Here is a 23,185-nt window from a genome sequence, read left to right as displayed (position 1 = left end):
GATAATTGAGAAGTCCATTGGAGGGATAGGCTTCTGACTTAGTTATGTAGTGGAAAGCTGGGCTCTTTGTCACCAGTGTTTCTCTAAGGTGTCAGCTCCTTTGTGTGAACAGGACACTGCCAGCAGCTTTTAAGGGTACCCCTTCTGTGTCTACTAGGAGAAGGATGGAGAGAAAGAAAAATAGAATTATTTCTCTGCTAGCATCCCATACTGAGGTTCATGGTAACAGGCTTAGCTCATATGACTGTGCTTTAGTGAGGTATCTGGCTAGGGCTGGCACTCAATTAAAACCCTTGCTGAAGCTAGGATATGGATCAGCTTTCTGAGTCATATGGGCTATATAGGAAAGGGGCAAGATAGCCAAGAAAAAATTGAGAACTGTTAATAAGGAGGAACAAAAAAAAAAAAAAAAAAAGGAGGAACAGAAGAAGGATGTTAGAAAAGCAAATATTTATAACACATTCTCTCATTCTCTGTGAAAACAATCTTCACTGGTTTGAATAACATTTATTCAACAAACATATAGTGGACCCTACTACATGCTAGACCTTATTCTGTGCCATATGATAATGCAAAGATCAATGACATGTTCTTTGAGTTCTCATTACTGTGGGAAACCGATGCATAAATCAGTATAGGATAAATTGATAAATGCTCCAATGAAAGTACAAGCAAAGTCCTGTAAGCATTAATGAGGAGGCCTCCACAAGGAGGGGACCCTGAAATGAGGGGGGAGGATTTTCCAAGCAGAAGAAAGGGAAGAGCCTCTCCTGTGACAGTCTCCTAGGAGTCCACAGTAGTGGTCCACTGAGCCCTGTGCACTGTGTGAGGGGAGAGAATTATTTCTTCAGCACCAGGAATAGCCTTAATTGAAATGTCAGAGACTGTACCTCAAAATTTCCTGTCTCCAGGAGCATTTTAGTTTGAGAAGCACTGATACCATTTTTCTGTCTTTATTTTCATGTTAACATTTCAAATTTCCTTGTTGCCACTAAAATTGAATATCTTACTGTCCTCAGGAAGATGGTGATGATCTTCTTTTAGAAGCTGAAAAAAATAATCGTCAAAAGGTGTCTGGAATCCTTCAGCGTATTCTTTTGCTTCTGCGGGCAGCTCGCTGTTCTTTTCCTGTAGCACAGTGGTACATCTTGCAGCTGAGGTGGGCAAGAAAAGTCATGCAGAAGGTATGTAGATGTCTAGATCATTCCTGTGTTGTGTGAAGTAACTGAAATACACCACTATGTATACTTCAGTAGCACTTCCAAGGAGTCCTACCCTTTGAACCCATGAATTTCATGCCAATTTACCATAAGCAACCTAGAGAGAGTGGGTTGTTTCTGCTGATAAGGAGTTCAAGCTGAGTCTCTAGGTTGGTCCCATCGTCTCTGGCTGTAGACAGTGTAATTTAGTCAGTTAATTCCTAGGAATTACATTTACTTTCTTCCCTCACAATCATTAAGATTAAACTCGGTTTCCCACTCTCCCCTACTTCCTGAGGTGTAATCTCTGTTGTGTGGGGACTTCACTGGGTTCAGGGAATGGAAAGTTCTTGGCTGTTTCCTATCAGGTGCCTCCACCAGCTTGGCTGTCCCTTTTGCTATCTTCTGAGAGCAGTTCAGTTTGTTTCTGCAGCTGTCATCCCCCTTCATACTGACTTCCCATGAGCTGTGTCTGCATTCTTACACTCCATCTGCATGGAACATTCAATATGTTTCCTTATCCAGTCCTGTCTTACCAGGTATTTTTGAAAATTAGCCCATTTTTGAGCAAAAGGTTTGTGAAATTTACATACAGTTCCCATAAAAACATAAAATCATACTTATTCTATATCTACATCATCACAATGGAGACGAAAAGTAGATTAGTGGTTGCCAGTGGCTGGAGAGGAGGGAAATGAGCAGGGACTACTAATGGTTTTCCTGTTAGAGTAGTAAAAATGTCATGGCAGTAGACAGTGATAGTGGTTGGCTGACTGTGAATGTACCAAAACCACTGAACTGTACATTTGTTCATTTATTATTTTGCACTACTGAGGATTGAAACCAGAGCCTTCACACTAGGCTAACCCCAGACCTTTTTCAATTTTTTATTTGAGGAAGGATCTCCCTAAGTTGCTGTGTTGCCCAAATTAGGCTCCAACTTGTGATCTTCCTGCCTCAAACTCCTAAGGTGCTGGAATTAATGGTATTTGCCACCAAACCCAGTGAATTTTATATTTTTAAGAGGTGGATTTTATGGCATTTGAATTTTGTCCCAATGAAAAATACTAAAAAAAAGATTTTGCACAGATTAGTCTTCTGTACTAACTACCACAAATTTAGCTCTTTATAACAACACCCATTCTTAAAACAACACCTGCTGGTCATAGTGGCGCACACTTGTAATCTCAGTATTCAGGAGGCTGAGTCTCGAGTTCGAGGCCAGCCAGGGCTACATAGTGAGTTCAAGATCAGTCTGAACTGCACAGCAAGACCCTGTCCCCCACCCCAAAAGAAAAACCCTTAAAAATCACAATATCTGTTTATTATCTGTGCATTAGAAGTCTGTTAGTTCAGCTGGGTCTGGCTGAGTCTTACAAGGCCAGTCGGGGTAGTAGCAACATTGCATTTCCCTAAGTGGCTCTAGGGAAACATCCATTTTCAGCTTATATCCATTTCCAGCTTCATTCAGGTTTTTGGCCAAGTTCAGTTCATAGGGCTATAGGACCGAGGCCCCTATTCCTTGCTGGCCTTCTTCCTAGTACCACCTTGATAGTCAATGCCATGAATGTGTTTGACATGAAGACTGTTTTTGCATGCTTACAAAGGAAAGTGATTAGATCACATCTTTCTGGAAGGTAACTAGTAGAGGGGAAAGTAGATTACAAGCCAGCTGCTAATCCTTCCTTTCCAGGTTTATGTCTCTTAGATACTTTTTCTTTCATCTGTAGCAACCATTTTTTAAATTCTTGATTTGTTGGGTAGGTAATTTGTCCTATACCATATTCTAGATTTGTTTTATCATTTCTTCACTTAGTGTCATTTAACCTGTTCTTTTTATTTTCCTGTAAACGGGTAATTGATCTGTACTCATCAAGGTAGAGAGATTTGATTACATTCAGGCTCAGGCTTTCTCAGACATTTTCTCTGTGTCTTGTTGCACCATATATGTGGCAGCCATGTCTGTTCACTTTCAGTGATGGTGAGATTGATCAGCGAGTTTGGGTTATGTCACACCCTCTGTCCAGTTCTGCTCAACCTACCAAATACTTATTTTTTTTAGAAGTTACTAAATGATGACTTTCTACTTCTGTTATTTATAGATTAGTATTTTTTAAGTTATGTATATAGATCAAGTTTTGTAATTGTTCTTAGGCGGTGCATAGTTTATTTTGGATAAGATTTAGGCACTTACATTTGTTTATTTTCTTTGTCATGATTGTGGAGAAAGTCAGGGATGAAGAACATTGAAATTTTTTTATATAGGCAAAATTGAATGACAAGAGTATAAATGACTTAGAACCTTCTTTCTCTCTTGAGATACAATCTAGTGAATTTCTTGAATTAGATTTGTGAGCTTTCTAAAAGTACAGCTTATTTCAGGGCTATTTCTCTAGACTGGTAGAGGAGCTGTGCTATGGTTTTCATTCTGTATGGTTGTCTCAACTGCCTTGCTCTTTTATAGTTTCCTTTAGAAATTATTTATACTAATGATGATTAATATATTCTGTCATTCTTTCCTTTCAGATTCGAATGAAAGGGTCCCTTCCTTTGCTGAGTCCTTTCCCCCAGTCCTTACTTAATTACTGTAAAGGAAGTGTAACATTCTTTAGACCTGGAGCAACCGGAGACCACAAACTCGATGAAGTTTCCATTAGAGCAATAGGTTTGTCAAAAATGAATTGCATACTTAAAATTAGCCTAAATATGAATAATAATGTATTTTCCATTTGATTTGGGAAAGTTTCTAAACTTTTGACTCTTTGAAGTACTCTTTGAAGTACAGTATATCCTGATATTTTACTTTGTTTTTATGTGTAAGTATGGTGTTTAACAGCTGTGTATACACATGCATCTTATGTATGGTTTTAAGCTAGGAAATTATTATAAACAGTTGTACAATTATAACTCTTACTGTCATTGATTTGTTGTTTAACTTTGGAATTTTAACATTCAAGAATACTTTTGTCGTGGTTATTTTCTTGAAGCTAGGGTATGCTGTCAAACACAATTAAGTGGATTGGGTTTGAACTTTTTGGTATTTTTATATATATATAATTTCTTTTTCTTTTTTTTTTTTTCTACTTTCCTCTATCCTAGTTTCTCTTTCTTTTTAAAAAGTTTCTTCCATTTCCCAGTTTTCTTTGTACTGGGAATCAAACTCAGGACCTTGTGCTTGCCAGGCAGGCACTGTGCTGCTGAGCTATATTCCCGGCTAACTTTTTGGTATAGACTTAGCAATTTTTTCTGCTTTTCCAACTTACCATGCCCCCACCTAAGCTTTTTTCCATTTTATAAATTTTCATATCTCCTAATTTCAATGGCTTTTATTAGCAAACATTAAATTTTACTTTAAGTTGCCATCAGCATATCAATTTCTTTTTTTGTATTTTGAAATATTTCCTCTGAGTCTCAGAATTGCTAAATAAGTGAATATGCCTTTTGTTGTGGTTCTGGAGATTGAGCCCAGGGCCTTTGCACTGAGCTACATTTCCCAGCTTGTTGCTATATTGTGTTGTGTTGTGTTGTGTTTGAGATTAGGGTCTCTCCAAATTGCCCAGGCTGGGTTCAAACTTAGGATCTTTTCTCAACTCGCAGAATGGTAGGGTGGGAGATGCCACCATGCCCAGCTTGATTATGGCTATTTTGTATCTCTGTCTGTAGCGTCCCAAACTTCATAATTCCTTCAGATTAATTTGATTGGTTAAAGTAAATAGCTTTTGTGTTAGTATTTCTATATTGTGACTAATTATAGTTAGCATTTATTTTCTATCCGTAACTTGTTATATAATTTCCTATTCGTAGTCAGCGTACAGTTACCCGAATAATAAGTTTAAAAAGAAGTGAAACTTTGGATCTTATTCCACTCTTTTCTCCTTAATCTTTAATTCTTATCATTCTAAAATTAAGCCTTGATCTTACCTCCAGATTTTGATTAAAATATTCATTTTTAACTTATTCATGCTTAGTACTAATGTTACATGTCATAAATATCAGACTGTCCATTTTCAGTTTTCAGTAACATCAAAATATTTTGCAGTTGCTTCTCTCTGTTGTCATGATCATGGTTCATAGGCTTTTCGTTCACTCTGATGAAAGAGACAGGCAAGTGTAGCCTGGGAATGTATATACAATATTACTTTATTTCTTAAAAATCTTGATCTGTAAGCAGTGATTTATTTTTTGTTTGTTTGTTTTTTTCCAGTACTGGGAATTGAACTCATGACCTTGCGCTTGCCAGGCAGGCGTTGTGCCACTGAGCTACACCCCTAGCCCCTGTAAACAGTGATTTAAATTCACAACAATCCCAGTTAAAAGATTTTTGCTCATACATAGTACATGAAACCAAGCATGGTGACACATGCCTGTAAACCCTGCTGCTTTGCAGGCTGAGGCAGGATTGTTTGAGCCCACAGCAGCCTGAGCAGCATGATACCCCATCTCAAAAAAAGAAAAAATGCAATGATTTAAATAAAGATTTGAACACACATTTTTAGTATCATTTTGTACCTGTGGCCTATTATTCTTTTGTTTATTTAGGTACTTTGATTGAGAAGTAGTTCAGCTAGATTGAAATTTCTTTTCTGAGTTTGTTAACTAAAGTAATTTTCAAACTTTTTTGAAACTTCATTATAGAAAATTTAAACAGTAAAAATAATATAATGAACTCTCAAGTACTGTACTAATCACCCACCTCTAGCAGTTGTTGACACATAAAAGTAATTCTGAGACATACGATTTCACCCATAAGTACTTCAGTATATGTAGTTAACAATTTTTAAAAATACAGTCCTTTTATCATACTTGACAAAAATTTTTAAATATATTACATACTGTTTTTAAACTTACTTGGCGTGGGAGATTGACAACTGGTGGTCAATTTATAACATCCAGTTGTTCTGAATCAGTGTGGTGCTGGGTATGGGAGGCCCACCTGAGGGTTGTTGCCAGCAGCATAAGAAGCAGAACTGGAGAAGAAGAGAAGCTGTTGCGGGCTGGTAGAAGCTGTTGGTTGCTGTTAGGAGCCGCAAGGAGCTGTTGGTTCTGATGAACTCAGCTGTACTCATTGTCTAAGGAGCTCAGAACCTTGTTGTCATTGAGAATGTCTACAGTTCTCTCTCGGAGAGCTCTGGTCCTCACTTAGAGCATTGCTTCCTGACTCCAGAGGGGAAAATGGTACACTACTCAGTCTCCTGGAGAAGCTTGTCACATTGGCTTTCCTGATGGGAACTTGGCTTTCCTCATCATCAGAGGAGCTTGAGACCTCACTGTTGCCGAGGATGGCTGTGGTACTGTTCAGGGGAGCTCTGGTTCTTATTTTGAGCATCGCTTCCTGGCTATAGTGAAGATTTCTCATCCTGCTGACACAGACTTTCTAGATTCCACCACTGACCTTTGGACCTTCCCAGCGCAGATCTATGAAGCAGGCCTGCATGAGACATTGTCATGGACTCTAGGCCTCCAGCTGGACTTATGCAGGACATTACTGTGGGATCTAGGCCCTCAGCTGGATTCTTTGGTCCTTAGTGTGTGGGCAGATTTCCTGCACTCTTTGTATATGGTTCTTGGGATGACTATTATAAAGTAGTCTTATAAAATATGTGCCCTGTGTTATGTGTTCCCCTTGCAAAAACCCCAAACAAACTACAACACTTGGTTATCTTAAGTATGTCTTTTTTACAGTTATTTTTTTTTCGTATCTAGATCCAAGCTGAGCCTGCTCCACATTGTATTTTGGTCTATATGTAACATTCAGTACAGAAAAATTTTCCTCTCGCCACTTTTTTTTCTTTTTTTTTTTTTGAGACAGGGACACTCAATGTAATTCAGGCTGGCCTTGAATTCACTGTGTAGCCCAGGCTGGCCTCAGACTCACAGCAGTTCTTCTGCCTCAGCTTCAGAGTGCTGCTATTACATGGTGAACCATTACATTACAATGGTGTACCACCATGCCCAGCCCCCCCCACTTTTTTCATATCATTTATTTATTGAGGAAACCAGATCATTTATCTAGTAATATCCCTGCAATTCTGGTGTCCATTGATTATACCTTTTTGGTGTCCAAACTTTTATGACATGACTTATAATAAGGTACAGATTTTATATCAGTACAGTACATACACCTATGTAAATCTGGAATGAAAATTCAATGAACAAAAAGAAAAGAAAATTTAATAAACTATTCTCTTATGTATCATGCACTCTTGCTGTTTTCCATTATATTCTGTTTTTAAAATGTCTGAGACCCGCTAAATTCATTTTACAGTTTAGTAGTTTGTAATAGATTGTATTTCACAGTTGGAAAAACTCATAAAGGCATGCTTTTAGATGAATAGCTGCCTAGTAAACATATTTTGCAATTGATCATCTTGTTTGTTGGCCTTAGTTCTATCCCAACATGCCTGTGAAATAGGAAACAGACACACATCTGTCACTTATGTTACCTTCCTTAAATATTCGGCTGTTCTGCCCTGGTAGACTGTATCAGAATCTGGTGTGAGGGGTTGGGGTGTAATGCAATACTGCCTATGGGTGAGCCTGTTGGTCTGCCTGGGAGATTTACCCACCACTTTCCCTTTTAGCTGAATAAGATTTGTTAAAGACCTATTCTGAATACTCTGCTTCCATATTGTCAAGCAGTACACTCTAGTTGTGTAACATTATTTAAAAATACATTAAGTAGCTTCCTAAAGAAAATGAAAATACTAACCACTAATATAAAAGTCACTTTAGTATAAAAATAAGTCTTGTTTTTAAAAATTAAGGCTTAAATGAATAATTGCTGTATTTTAAGAGATTACCTTTCTCTACAAGAAAAGAGCATTATTAACCACAGTAACAAAGATGAATCTTCCTTTATTGGCCACACTTAGTGAAAATAAGCAAAATTAAATTTAAGATTAGAAGGAGATGAAATTTGTTTTACTAGCTGGTTCTGTATAAACGATGATGCTCAATACAATGGAATACCATATTCGCAATTTTAAAAGTGTATTAGTATGAAGAGATATCCAAGGTATATTCAGGTGGGTTTTTTTGGTTTTTTGTATTTTTCTTTTTTGTTGTTGCCAGGAATCAAACTCAGCACCTTGTGTTTGTCAGGCAGGCACTGTGCCACTGAGCTATATCCCGAGCCCTACATTAGGTTTTTAAAAAAGAGTAATTGTAAAGCACAGTATGCTTTACATACATATACACAGTATGCTTTTTACATATCTTTGTGTACTTGTACTGCTGTTTTATTTTGTTTGTTCTTGGTGCTGGGGATGGAACCCAGGACCTCAGGCATGCCATGCATATATTCTACCATTGAGCCAACCCCCCCCCCAGCCCATGTGTTGCTTTTAATAAAAAATGAATATTTGCAATAATCTTTAATATTTAAAAATTTAAATATAAATGCATATCGGTGATTTTCAGGGCCAGTGCTGGGGTTATAGCTTAGTGGTATAGCACTTGGTTGGGATATGTGAAGCATTGAGTTACTTTCCCAGCATTGAGGGAAAAAAAAGGATTTTCCAAATTAATTATACAATGTAGGGTTACCTGTATTGGCCTTGAAAAATATCTGTAATATACTGTGAAGTTATGAAACAAGTAAACTGATAGTAAATAGAACAAGTTCCCTACTGTATAAGTATGTTTTCAGTATATTCCTACAACTGATATGCATGAAATATTATAGAATAATATGAATTAAAATTTTGGAAGGAACACTGACTTTTATATAAGGTGTTTATGAGCATGTTTCTTTTATAATCAACAAAACATATTTATTGTGAAAAAAACAGCAGAGGTTGAGTTGTTCTAGTTTTAACACACATACTCATACTTTTTTTTCATATTTATATCCCTCTTTAGGCTGCTTCAGAGAACTCTGTGCCTTGTGCTGGGTGCTGCATATCCGTGATAATTTATCCTACAGTTGTAGGCAGTATCAGAAAGCAAGAGAAAATATGAAAAGAGAAAAGGTATTTTCTTTTCTTACTAACATTAATAAACATTACTTGGGAAATTGCTTAACAGAAAATGTACTTTTTATGTCATGATTTGAAGTCATTCTGATCTACCCATCTAAAATGAAAAGGCAATAAATCTTCTCAATACCCATTTAGGACCTAGAAGTGGAGTTCGATTCCTGCGTGGTTGAGCACTGTCTTAGTGCAGTGGAATGGGCTTACCGAATGCTACCTTTCTCTCGGTTTTTTAATACTGAAGAACTTATTCAGGATATAATTTTGAGCCTTATTGGAGAACTGCCACCAGTCAGAAAGGTAATACGATTTTAGGGGAAAATAAACTAAAACTGAATCAGAGACTTTAAAAGATTTTTACTTTTTTAAATTAAGAATTGTGTGGCCTTTCTGTGTTTGGCTTTTTTTCGCTTGGCATAATATCCTTGCAGATATAGCATGGTAGAAATGGGGAGATGTTGGTTAAAAAGTCTAGATTTTCATTTACAAGATATATGAGTTCTGGGCATCTAACATATAATATTGTGACTGTAGTTAATACTGCTGTATTTACCTGAAATTTTATAAGGGGGAGATTTTAAGTGTCCTCCCCCCTCCCACACATGATGGTAACTATAGTGATGGATGTGTTTATTTGCCTGCGGTAATCACACAATGTATATGTATATCCAGCTATCACACTGTACCCATGAATATATAGTTTTTGTCAGTTACACATTTTAAATTTTTTTAAAAGGACAAAAGATGTTAATGCAAACTTAAAGAGCCTTCAGTCCAACATCAGAAGTTTAGTACTAAATATGCTTTTATATTTTGAGTTAAAATATTTGAAGAATGAAAAAGGGGGAAAATGATGTTGCTCATAAAGCTTTCAAACACTTTTTCTGAAGGTAGCAGAAATTTTTGTGAAAGCATTTCCCAATCCAGAGGATATAAGAGTTCCTTTAAGAGAAAAATACCACTCTCTTCAGCAGAGATTCAGACACTGCGTTGTGAAAGGTATTTGTTATTTCTTAGATATCTAATGGATAAATTGCCAAAGATATTCTTCTTTTGAAAGCATTTACTGTCTGCCATTCATGCATCTGTGCATTTTTGCTTTTCCCTAGAGACAAGAGTGTGAGAAGGTCAGCACCTTACCCCACTGCAGAATTAGTTCTGTGGTTCTGGAGCCAGATGGAGCTCACATTAAGTCATGACTGTTAATCAGTAACTGTGTGACCTGAAGTGAGATGCTCAGTCTCTCTGAACCTCATTTCCTTATTTGTAAAATGGATATATTATTATCTACTTTATCAATATGAACTGAGAGGATTAAATAAGATGTATAAAGTGAGCACATGAACTGGCTGTGGTGGCACAAGCTTGTGGTCCTATCTTCTTGGGAGGCCGAATCAGGAGGATTGCTTGAGCCTATGAGTTCATTCTAGCCTGAGCAACATAGATTCCATCTCTAAACAGCGAGGGTAGGAGGGGGAGCCATGTAGTGCTTTTCATATTGAAGATAATTTATAATTTTCCTTCTCCATACTTTAACCTTTTTGTTTGTTTGAGATTCTCTGTGTTGCCCAGGCTTACCTCAAATACCATCCTCCATCCTCATCTCCATGCCTCAGTCTCTGGAGCAGCAGGGATTATAGGTGTGTGCCATTCACACCCACCTCCAGTTTAAACCATTTTTTAGTGTGTAGCTAAGTGGCATGAAGTACATTTACAATGTTGTGGCTTTAATTTTTTTTTTTTTTTTTTTTTTTGGTATTGGGGATTGAACCCAGGGCCTCTCACATACCTCTCCCATATTTTCCAGTGAGCACTGAATAAAACATAGTGTGTAGCCTTAGTTGTTAGGTTTCATGTCACCAGAAAAAACCAGAATTGGCTCCCTTATGTCTTGAGTGGAAGCACTTTAATGAACCATAGGCCTTTTGTTCTCTGCTTCCAGGTCCCCAGACTGAGGAAATGATGTCTGTTGTCATGCATTCTATCCATAAAGTGAGGGTGAAAGCCCTAAAACGCGTGCAGAGAAATATAGGTTCTTTTGAGATGAACATTTGGGAACCAGTTGAAGAAGAGAAACCAGACGAGATTCCAGGTTTCGACAGGTTTTCCCTGGGGACTAGCTTAAGCAGAAGCACCCTCACAGAACTGGGGAATTCTGTGGTACAGAGTGATGCAGATACCCTCTCTGAAGCATTATCAGTTGAAGAAAAAAAGAGGCTACCTTTCTACCACAGGTACCGTGGGCTTTCCTAATAACAAGCACTGACTTTGTTTGGAAGAAAATGCTTTCACTGTTCTTGTGCAAGTGATGAGTGACTTCTGGTCTCAGGAACCCTTGCAGATTGTACTGACAATGTAAAAGATAAGTGTCAAGCTCCCCACTCACAGCATAGTGTGAGTATAATGTGAGATGTTCAGGTGCACTGAAAATCCTGTATAGAATTACTATGAAATATAAATGAATTTCCATCTTTTTTCTTTTCCTTCTCCTCATTTTTGTGTTGCTGGTATGCAAGCCCAGGATGTTGCACATGCTGAGAAAGAGCTCTATCACTGGGCTATACCCCAATTCCCCAAACACAAGTGAATTTCAGTTTTGACTTGGACCCCATGCCTGAAATATTTCATTATGAATGTGCAAGTATTCAAAATTTTTTTAAAAAAGAAAACAACCCACAAACTGCAAAAACACTCTGGTCCCACCACACTTCAGATAAGGGACAGTCAGCCTGTAGTTTGGTGCGACTGGGTTAGCCATATCACTTTTAAGGGTTTCCAGGGCAGGAACTTACACATTCATCCTTGAAACATGTCTTAATTTGTTGGGAAATTCTTGCTTACTCTCTTAAACCCATATCACAGTGATTTAAACTGATATTCTTCTTTATAATTTCAGTAACTGCAATGCAGTTTGTCCTCATAGTTTAAAGACTGTATAATCAGCTCAGCAGTAATTTTGTGTAAGTGAAATTATCACATCTATTCCAAACATCTGCTGTTTTAAATGGTGTGCTTGTTTCACAAAACAGCTGTGCTTAAGTGTCTGCACAGGAGTGCCCTGCAGGCTGCTTATTGTACATCTCAGTGCCTAGCACCTTTTCTCAATAATATTAAGAGATTTGAGGATCCGTGTTCCACCCAAGGGAACATTCTGAACTTTTTTGGTTTTTGTGGTAATGCTGGGAATTGAATCCAGGACCTCACGTGTGCTAGGCAAGCACTGTTCCCCTGAGCTACACCTTTATTTTAACTTATTTTATTTGTAGTTTACAAAGCTATAAGTTTTATTCATTTTAGTCGATTCTTAAAATAATAATCACAATAATAAAAACAGTAGTTACAGTAACAAATAAGAATCAAATAGCAGCAACATCCCAGCTACTATTTAATGCCCACTAAGTACGAGACATTGTATTAGGACCTTTGGTGAATGAAATCAATCATTTCAGCTAGATAAATATCTCATAATAATAGTAAAACGAGTTCACAGTGATTAAGTAAATAATTTGCCCAAGGTCATCTAGCTTCAGCTATACCTTCAGACCCACCTAAGAACTCTGCTAAAAGAAACATTGATCCTTTATTACTGTACTCTCTTTGTACTTTGCCTCACTTAAATGAGGGATGCCATACAGTATTTAGGCTTGTATGCCTGGTTTATTTCACTCAACATTATATTCCCCAAGATGATTGTAAACTGCACAAACTACAGACATATACTAATAAAATAAAAAATTGAAACATTTGAAAGCAGTTGTGGTTGACAGCTAGGTGTCTGTCTAACAAATAGCCCCAAGAAACCCTAAATTAAGATGTTTATTGGTACCTTGTGACTTTATTGGAGGACTTGTTTTTTTACTCTCCTCAAAATTCTTTTTCTTTTATAATGAAATTTCTGTGAACACATTTTAATTTCTTTTAACAAATTTTATTTGATACTAATGTGTTATATTTTTTGGCCTTACATACTAGCTTTAGTTTACACTCCCTCATTTGAATAATAGGTAATATAAACACTGAAAAGATCCATGACTTAATAGAGAATTTTCTTTTAAACAATGCTAGGGATTGAACCCAAGGCCTTTGCCCTGAGCTACACTATCCTCTGTAGCCCTTTCTTAATTTTTCAGAGTCTCACCCATTCACTAAGTTGCCCAGGTTGGGGCTCAAACAAGTGAACCTCCCATGCCTTAAGTGTAATTCTAAGTATTTGGATTACAGGTCTATACTATCATCTTCAGTAGTGGTGAGAATTTTTGGAGCGGGGTGTGGCTTGAGGCAGCCAAGGTCTGGGTCTGTCTGCATAGTTTAGGCTGGTCCTGAACTCACTGTGTAGCCCAGGCTGGCCTTGAACTCATGGTGATCCTTCTGCCTCAGCCACTTGAGTGCTGGGATTATAGGTGTGGGCCACCACATCTTGCATGAATTTTTAATGTTAATTCTAATATAAGTTTTAGAAGTTAAATAATCATTAATTTTGTCTTTTTTTCTTTTTCTTTTTCTTTTTCTCTCTCTCTCTTTTTTTTTTTTTTTTTTTTTTTTTTTTTTGCTGTAGGAATACCCCAAGTAATTCAGAACTATCATTTGTTGATCAGCCCAGTAATAGAAAGAAAATTTGTGATCAGAAGCAAAACCCTATAAGGAAGGAAGATAACAAAAAGTTAACACAAAATATACTTCCTGTAATAGGTGTTTGGGAATTTGAGCGAGATGATGATGAATATATTAAATTCCTTGATCTCTTTTTGAGTTATGTTCTTGAAAGAGATCTACTCAGTTCTAGAGATCCTGGCATTCCATTTCTAACTAGTTTTTCTGTACAGCTTAGGGAACATGAACTTAATTCTTTACTTTTTGATGTGCATACAACATTAAAACGATGTCAGGGCAAAACTAAAAGCCAGAATGTGTTTAGAGCTGGCTCCTGCTTTGTTGCTGTTCCTGAGTCCTATGAATCTGAAAAATCATCTGCTTTAAATGACAAATATGGCCTAAGTTTAGACAATCAGGCATTTTCAGCATCTGAACTAGTTAATCAAGGACTCAGACCCATTTTAGAGAATCCACCAAATGAAATCAATAAAAGTAAAGAAAAAGAAGGATTGTTTGGTTTAAAACAAAAGTCAATTTACAGAATTCAAGATGGTAACCAAGAGAAATCTCTAATCCAGGAATCATCAGACCATAAATTTTGGACTCCAAAGCCTAAAACTAGAAAATGCAGTTTCAGACCTATTCAGTACAGTGACACTAACCCTCAGGAGGCTCTTCCTCTGGTGCTGAAGAGCATGTACGGCAGTGTGGGAAGACTGCTGGAGTGGATGGTGCGGTGGTCTGATCGAAGACTCCTCTGTGACTCTGGTATCACTCAGTCATCCTCTGAGTACAGTCCAGTCATTCGTGTAAAAACCTCTACAGCTGCCATTCTTACCTCTTTGTGGCTTTTGGAACAACCTTATTTTGTTCCTACATGTAAGGCAAAAAGTAAGGTAAGTACATCAGCTGTTACAAATGAGAAATGTCATTTTTAGATTAAAACTATATTTCACCACCTATAAAGAACCACTAATGGAAAATTAGACAATACTGATTATACTCTGTATATCTAATGTAGATTTTTTTTTTTCCTCATGGGGTTCCTTTTATTCTAAAAAAAGTAAAGTGAAAATACTTTCAGAGAGGCCATCACAACCATCAGTTTTGAGGTTTTATATGTGTTTATAAAAAGGAAAAAGGGAACTGGGTATAGTAGCACTTGCTTGTAATTCCAGCTCTCTTGGAGGCAAGGCAGGAGGATCTGAGTCCCAAAAAAGGTTGGAAAACCTAACCTAGAAGAACAGATCAGCTGGGTGTGGTGGCACACACCTGTAATCCCAGCATTTGGAGGCTCAGGCCGGATGGTCACCGCAAGTTGGCCAGCCTGGGCTATACAGTGAACTCAAAGCCAGCCTGAACAACACAATGAGACAACTCAAAAAAATTTTTTTTAAAAAAGGAAAACAGACGAGCATCAGTAGAAAAGTAATTCTGATTAGTCTTTCTCTTGTGTAGTAAATGGCAAGTGCCTTTGGGCTAGTTTATTCCAGGTTGAAAGGTACAAAGAGTATATACATATGTGAGAATTATTTAATTTTTGCTATTGTTTTTATGTTTTTTTTCCTTTTCCTTTTTTGCAATCAGTTCTTCAAGTATAAAGTTTATGTGAAGGGGCTGGGGATTTAGCTCAGCGGCAAAAGCGCCTGCCTGGCAAGCGCAAGGTCATGAGTTCGGTTCCCGGTACCGGAGAAAAACCAAAAACCAAAAAAAAAAAAAAAAAAAAAAAAAAAAAAAAATAAAGTTTATGTGAAACTGTATTTGTTGTCTTTGAAATTTGTATTTCTGGATAATACATATATAAATATCTAAATTACACTAAAGGGATCCATCCCTTATATTTTAGCTGCATATATTTTTGTCCATTGTGTCATTTTGAATAATTAAAAAATGTAAAAAAAAGTTGTTCAGTAATGGATACAAAATGCTACAAATGGTTTGTTTTAGGTACTAGAGAATCAGTGTACTGTGTCTCAGATTAAACCCAGCATCCAGAGGGACAGCAACACTGATGGTGGCTGTTCAGCCGCACGGGCAACTAAAAGTGGAACTGAGGAAAGTGATGACTGGAATGAATTTAGTCAGAGTGTCTTCAAGTGAGTTTTTGCTTTTACCTTCCTTTTCAATAGAAGTTAGTGTTTGGATTAATGGGAAGAATGGAAGCCTTCCAAATGAAAGGAAGGAGCATTTCTTGAACTAGAGGAACAGGAAGTAAACTTTCTTTTTGTGCTGTACTGGGGATTAAATCTTAGGCCTGGCACATGCTATATGAGCACTTCTACCTGTACCCCAGCTAGAAAGTGAGATTTCTGAAATTCTGCAATAATTCATTGTAAGGTACACTTCTTCTGTTCGTCTAGCATGTGTCTTCTGAGACAGGAGCTAATTCATCCCGAGAGATTCCTTTATTACTTCCCATGTCAGAGTATTCATTCACTTTTATATATGAAGTGGTTTTATCCATTTCATTTATTTTTATATATGAAGTAGTAATAGGAGTAATATATCTCTGAATACTGTTAGTCAGCTTTCCGTCACTATAATGAAGTACCTGCAATAACTAACTTAAAGATTTTTTTTAACCTACATTTTTGGAGGTTCCAACTCCATAATTGGTTGACCTCATTGCTTAGGGCTTGTGGTGAAGCAGTACTTCATGATAGAAGTGCACAGTGGAATAAAACCACTCATACTCTGGCCAGAACTGGATCCCACAGTTCCCCTTCCATGATGTAAGGACCTCTCCCAAGGCCCCGTTCTCAAAGGCTCTACCTGTCCCAGGAGCACTGCCCTATGAACAAAGTCTTTAGCACCAGAATCTTTTGGGGCATTCAGTGTACAAACTGAAGCAAATACCAAAGCAAAAGCACTTAAAATGTGAAAGTTTTTTTGTGAGAATGGTAATTTTAGATAAATTGAAATTATTTTAGTCTTCGAAAACTAGGATGTTCAGTCATTCATTGAATGACCTTTAATCGAACTTTTATGAAGCAGAAATCTAAAAAAAGGAAGAATAAAAAAAGTTACATTTGTTGTTTCTAAAAAGTTAGAATTGAGTAAAAGCAACTTGTTTGTTACCAGGACTGAGTTGTAATAATAGTTGCTATATTTTTGTCACTAGAATGTCAACTAAAACAGAAAATCCAGAAATAAAAGAAATCAGTGATGAGGTTATTTTTGTCACTCATAATACTGAACAAGAATTTATAGATACCAATGAGAATCTTTTACAAGTAGAAATGTTTACACGGGAAGGAATGGATATGCACGTATCAGACTGTGAAGGTCAGTTGATGTAGATCATCTTTTTCTCTAGCTTTATTTGAAACTGGTGAATGATATTGTCTGAAGAAACATATTTAACTTTCTTACATCTAAGTTATTATGTCTATAGTAGCCTAAACTAAAACTTGAGAGTGTTATATCTATGAATGAGTTAGTATATGAACTCATAATTTGGTTGTTAATAAGACCAAGAAGTCATAGGCATTTTTGTGTTGGTAGTTCTTTTAGAGTTTTTGAGTCTCTTGCCCTGCCTGTGGAATAATTTGAGGTGTCTTAATACATGTGAACCGAGTCTGTGAACCTCTCCGTGGCAGCCATCCTTAAAGCAAAAAGTCTCAGAGCTCCACATGGAATTATATAGAATGAAACAAGGCCTGTCAAGGCACATGTGGGATTTAGTTGATGGAGAGGTCTCCAGGTGTTTCTAAAAAATATTTTTGCAAGGGGAGTAGAAAATGTTTTTGTCATTATACTCATTTCTTATAAACATTTAAAAATTCAAACTACAGTGTTTCAAATCATCAGTTTCCTCTTCCTCTTTTATTTTCCCCCAGAAGAACCTGTTGGAAGTCCCAAAAGTCCCAATGTTGCCATTTACATGCAGACCTTACCACAGCAGTTAGAAAAAGTAAGTTGTTGATAGTAGGTAAAATCATGCAACTTTTGCCTGGGGGTGGTGGTACATGCCTGTAATCTCAGTACTGTCAGAGGATGAGGCAGGAGGATCACAAAGTCAAACCCAGCTTGGGGAATTTAGCAATGTAGCAAGATCTTCTTTCAAAATAAAAAATAAAAAAATGTCTATGGGTATAGCTCAGTGAGAAGGTCTAGAGTTCAATCCCCATACCAGGAAAAAAAAGAAAAAAAAAAGATACAAAAATGAAAAATTTAGGATATAAGGGAGAATTTCTGCCCTTCCCCCCACACATTATAATATAATTCCAGCACTTTGGAGGCTGAGATAGGAAAATCACTGCAAGTTCAAGGCCAGCTTGGGCTATATAGTTCAAGGCCAGCCTGAGCTACATAGTGAGACCCTGTCTCAAAAAAAAAAAAATCAGTTTTTTGTTACATATCACTGTTATACATTAAAACGAGACAGTTATGTGGATTATAGAATATAGCCATGCTGTGTGGCACTTTTCTTTCTTTAAAGTTCTGTTACATGTCCAATAACTTTAAAAAGTGACATTTTTCATTATAAAAGTGCATTAGCAAATTAATTTAATCAAGAGTGGTAAAAATGTCCTTTGTTTACAGTATAATTCAGTGTCGCTGCAGGTTTTTTGTTTCTCTGCTATGGGTTAAACCCAGGGGCTTCACCCTGTGCTACATCCCAGCCTTTTCTTTCTTTTCTTCTCATTTTGTTGTTGTTTCTTTTCTTTGCCTTTGCCTTTTCTGAGACGGGTCTTGCTGAGTTGCTTAGATGGGACTGAAATTTGTATTCCTCCTTTCTCAGTCTCTCAAATGCTGAGATTATACGTGTGCACCGCCATGCCTGAGTAATTTTTGTACCTGTTTGCAATTTGTTGTATCGTTTTCTCAAAATTCTATACACTGCATTTCCATGCAGAGCATAGGCATTTCCAGTGATGGTAACAATACTTTTAGAAAGAATTAGTTTTTCCTGACTTTGTAGTAGTTTTCACAGGTTAAATAATGAATATGTCATTGTGTATATAATTGATGTGTTAGTCTTCTAACATCATCTTCTCTTTGTGCCTTAATATGCTCAGTACCTTAGAGGAATGGGCCAAAAGCAATTCAAACAGTATAAAGGACTGGAAGTACATTTTAGTGTTCGATTTTTCACTTGCTTTTAGATTGTTGTTACTCTAGGTGAGGTGCTAATGTGAAACTCAAAATACCCATTGCAACAGTACCTGTTTGTTTCTTCTCTTTTCATTTTGTATACTCTTCATTTTAATAGCAATCCACAGAAGAGGTTCGATGTCCAAGGGAAGAACCACTGGAGATAGATGTGGAGGAAAAATCTGAACAGCAAGGGTAAGGAGATAAAAGTATGAAGTGATATTATCTCTAGGTTTTTTACCTCAGTGAATCTTACAGCTTTTTTTCATAATTTATAATATATACTTTATGGTGGTATTGTGTTTCTAGTGAAATTATAGCCTCAATCTAGAGTAATAGTAAACAATGATTGTGGTAAAGTGAAATAATAATAACTAAAGTGCCTTTTGTTCTTTCATCACTGTCAGCCTTTCAAATTAAAATATGATAGTAAATGGACTAGAGCTTATTTATCTGTTAAGAAACTGCCTTTCCATACTGATTCCATTTTTTTTGCCTGATTTGTTTTGTTTTGTTTTGTTTTGTTTTGTTTTGTTTCCGGTACCGGGAATTGAACCCACGACCTCGCGCTTGCCAGGCAGGCACTGTGCCGCTGAGTTAAATCCCTAGCCCCTCCATTTTTGTTGAATTAAAGAATTGTTACAGTAATTACATATGATCTTTTACTGTTAGGCTTTGTTGTTTGTTTTTTGGGAATGGGGAATCAAACCTCGTACTGGCCAGGCAGGCTTTATGCACTGAGCTATATCCTCGGCCCTGTTAGGCTTTGTTTACTCTACTCTCTCCATTAGATCATGATGTGTGTGTATACTGATTAGCTTATCGTTGCTTCAAGGAAAGTTGAAGTTGAACATAAGAAAGCTGTCATATGTTGCAGTTTGGATATAATTTCTTCATTTTTGGAATTTTAGAAGTGTTGGAATTTTGGTATTTCCTTGACTAAAAGAATAAGACAAATGACGTAATTATATCTTCTTTTTCTTAATATGCAAATGTTGTTTACCTCTACTATGGATACATCATTAGCAAAAGTGGGGTTTTTTTATTTGTTGGTTGGTTTTTGGTGTTTTGTTTTGTTTTGTTTTGTTGTGCTAGGAATCAAAGCCAGGTCATTGCTCCTGCTTTATCACTGAGCCCTTACCAGTAATAGGTATCTCTGTTCAGAAAAACTAGCCTTTACTGTTTTTTGTTTTGTTTTGTTTGTTTGTTTTTGTTTTTTCCCTGTACTGGGAATTAAACTCACGACCTTGCACTTGCCAGGCAGGTGCTGTGCCGCTGAGCTAAATCCCCAGTCCCAACTAGCCTTTACTGTTGCAGATGTGACAGTGAGCTGTTTAGTATTCTGAGCAAAATGTCCACTTATTCTATAGGAGAAGTTTTGGATCCCAACTAATCTTACGTCCCCTCATTTTAGATTCTATTTCCTGTTGCTCAGCAGTCAACAGGGTATGTCATCATGTGTTAAATTATCCAGACATATTCTTTGTTTTTGTTTGAATCTCTTCCATATTGCTATGGAGACAGATGTAAACAGATTATGATTATGAGCTAAGCATGAGAGAGAACAAAAGGATGTTTAGACTCTTAGATGGCTCAGCATTAAATCACGTGTACCTTAGGTTATATAAAGGATATCTTGCTACCTAATCACTTATTAATTCTTATTTGTAGTATGATCAAAGGCTTTTCAAATCCTGAACATACCATTCCTCATTCATTTTGTATAGATACAAGTTCAGAAATTTCCAGGTAAGAATTTTTGTTCACTGTACTGTTTTGAAATAATCATGTTTTACAAATAGAGTATGAGTTAATGTTTGCTGTACCAATTTGAGATATGTGGTAAACATTTTGATTAAAACCTAAGGAAAAAACATAGTAATTTGAAGAGTAGTATAGGAATGTGTTTATGACATCTTATTCAGATACTTTCCACTATTTCTGTAATTTACAGTGTGTATCACAGTGTGTTAATCTGCTGCCATCATTTGGTTTTTCCCTTTTTTTTGAGACAGGGTCTCACTATGCAGTTCAGGCTGACCTTGAGCTCACTTTGTAGCCCAGGCTGGTCTCAAACTTGCAATGATCCTCCTGCCTCAGCCTTCCAAGTGCTGGGATTACAAGCATTCACCACCACGCCTGGCTTTCCTATATGATTAAAGACATACAGAAACTATGTTAGAGCAATTATTTCAGGAAAAAAATAGTGCGTATATATTTGAGAGATGGAATTATTGCTCATTTTCAACTTTTGATTTGTGATAATTCTCTTTAGAGTTAGATTTATATAGTTTGCTTTTTAATTTTTTTAACAGTTTAAAAACATTGCTTAATGCTTACAAATCTTGCTAAATTAGGAGGAAAGTACAGCACAGCTTTACTTCAGAAAAAATTTATATTATTGGAATTGGTCTTCTCACTAGTTGCTAAAGGCAAAGGCCAATAAAGTTTTCTTAAAATGAGCAATCAGTTGTGGTGCCTGTCTTGCATGAATTTTCCAAATAGTTGTGTTATTGAGCATATTGGATGTTTACTGAAAGCAGATATTATTGCTAAAAGGGAATGATTGTAAACTGAAATAAATCTAATTAAAAAACAATGAATAATTTATTTGAGTATGATAATTGCCTAGTTCCTTAGTTTACAAAATTTATGTGCTTGGAAAACACTCGCCTCATGCTGTGTTTAAGGAATTGCTAACTAGCAATAATTTTGTTTGAAAAGCAAAATTTGAAGTTTTAATTTTTATTTCTCTGTAAGCATTTTTAGGGTTTATTATAAATGGAAACTTGTTGATTGTCTGGATATGAATGTTCGCAATGCTTTTATCTGATATTTAATGAAAATCAGCAGTTTTTGCTCTATCAATCCTAAAATTAAAGTTTTTAAACCAGTTATTTTTCAGTTTTCTTAGCTGTATTTTTTTTGTATGTGTGGATTTTTTTGTTGTTGTTTTTACACAGGGTCTCACTATACCATTCAGGCGGGTCTTGAACTCACTATGTAGCACAGTCTGGCCTCGAACTCATAGTGATTCTCCTGCCTCAGCCTACAAGTCTGGAATTACAGGCATGCGCCACCACACCTGGCATTAACTGTATCAAAATACAGTTAATATCATTAATTTTCATCAAAAAACTTACTTCTAAGCCAAATTACAAAGTCTGTTAAGTTACAATGATTGCACTGGTCTCAAACTCAGGTTCCTAGGGGAGAAGGGTGGGCCACTTCAGAGTGTAACACCGCAGTGAAGGATCACTGCTGAGTAGACAGTACATGTCCCCAATAAAGGTGAAAAATAGTTCTGTTCAGGAGAAATCCTGAAAACTGCTAGAGTAACTTAAATTTGAAGAAACGATGGGATCTAAATATTTGGATTATAGATATCCAATTGTTTTTTGTTGTGAATTAGAATGTGATTTTTATTTAAATGCTTCTATACAGTGCACAGATTTCTGCATCTAAAGATAAATCTCCCTCAGTTCCTTCCCTGGTATCAAATGGAATCAACGCAGCTTCACAAACACCTGTTCCCACACCTCAGAAGACCCATGGAGATGAACATAGGGCTCCATTACCAGATTCTTCTGATTCTGTCAGGCAGATGCTCCAAGATGAAATGTTTAAATTAGTTCAGGTGAGCTAATAAATAAGTAATTCTTATAAATTCTATAAATTCATCTAAAAATAAGTAATTCTTCTACACATGATAAATGTAGGGTTTAAACTTAATAAATTTGTAGAAATGGACAGGTCATAATTAAATTGTCTACATTTCTGTGCTTTTGATACTTTTCATTTGTCATTCAGAAGTTCCTAACCCTGGTTTCTGGAGTCTACCTACTTCTAACAATGACTTCTGCTTGTTGAGTTCTTTGGGGTACAGTTGCTCAGAAAACTGTGTATGTATGTGTGTGTGTGTGTGTGTGTGTGTGTGTGTGTGTGTGTGTGTTGAGCAGGGTGGGCAATAATCAAACCAGACCAGTGGGCTGCTGCTAAAAGCATCCAAAGTTGTTCTTTTTTTTTTTTTTTTTAAACTTACTTATTTATTTTACTTTTTAATGTTTTTTTGGTGGGGGATTGAGACAGGGTCTCACTATGTGTCCTAGGCTGGCCTCGAACTCACAGTGATCCTCCAGCCTCAGCTTCCCAAGAGCTGGGATTATAGGTGTGCACCACCATGCCTGGCCAAAGTTTATTTTCTAACCCAGGCTGTTTAGTCATATCTTACCCATGGACCAGATTTTGGCTTGGGTTAAAAGTGACCACTGCATTTCAAATTACTGTTCACTTTGGCCTCCGTCATCTTTTTTTTCATCTGTT

The 23,185-nt window shown here is 36.7% G+C and overlaps 1 protein-coding gene across 3 annotated transcripts in view; it reads left to right on the top strand.

The window, feature by feature from the left end:
• The window catches only part of LOC102014378 (chromosome unknown open reading frame, human C5orf42), a gene marked incomplete at its 5' end in the record, with an annotated part of 124,014 nt that overhangs the window by 35,878 nt on the left and 64,951 nt on the right, over positions 1-23,185 (top strand). For 2 of the 3 annotated variants that reach the window (XM_013514959.1, XM_013514957.1), the window contains 13 exon segments: positions 1,020-1,184; positions 3,726-3,864; positions 9,060-9,169; positions 9,314-9,472; positions 10,063-10,171; positions 11,115-11,406; positions 13,728-14,661; positions 15,713-15,861; positions 16,887-17,050; positions 17,605-17,678; positions 18,981-19,057; positions 20,534-20,611; positions 22,307-22,499. In XM_013514959.1, coding sequence (XP_013370413.1) covers positions 1,020-1,184; positions 3,726-3,864; positions 9,060-9,169; positions 9,314-9,472; positions 10,063-10,171; positions 11,115-11,406; positions 13,728-14,661; positions 15,713-15,861; positions 16,887-17,050; positions 17,605-17,678; positions 18,981-19,057; positions 20,534-20,611; positions 22,307-22,499 — 2,643 coding nt within the window. 3 annotated transcript variants of the gene reach the window in all.

The sequence above is a fragment of the Chinchilla lanigera genome, unplaced genomic scaffold, assembly GCF_000276665.1.
Source record: "Chinchilla lanigera isolate Chin_1 unplaced genomic scaffold, ChiLan1.0 scaffold00025, whole genome shotgun sequence".
Classification (NCBI taxonomy): domain Eukaryota; kingdom Metazoa; phylum Chordata; class Mammalia; order Rodentia; family Chinchillidae; genus Chinchilla; species Chinchilla lanigera.
This window is presented reverse-complemented; position numbering and strand designations above follow the sequence as displayed.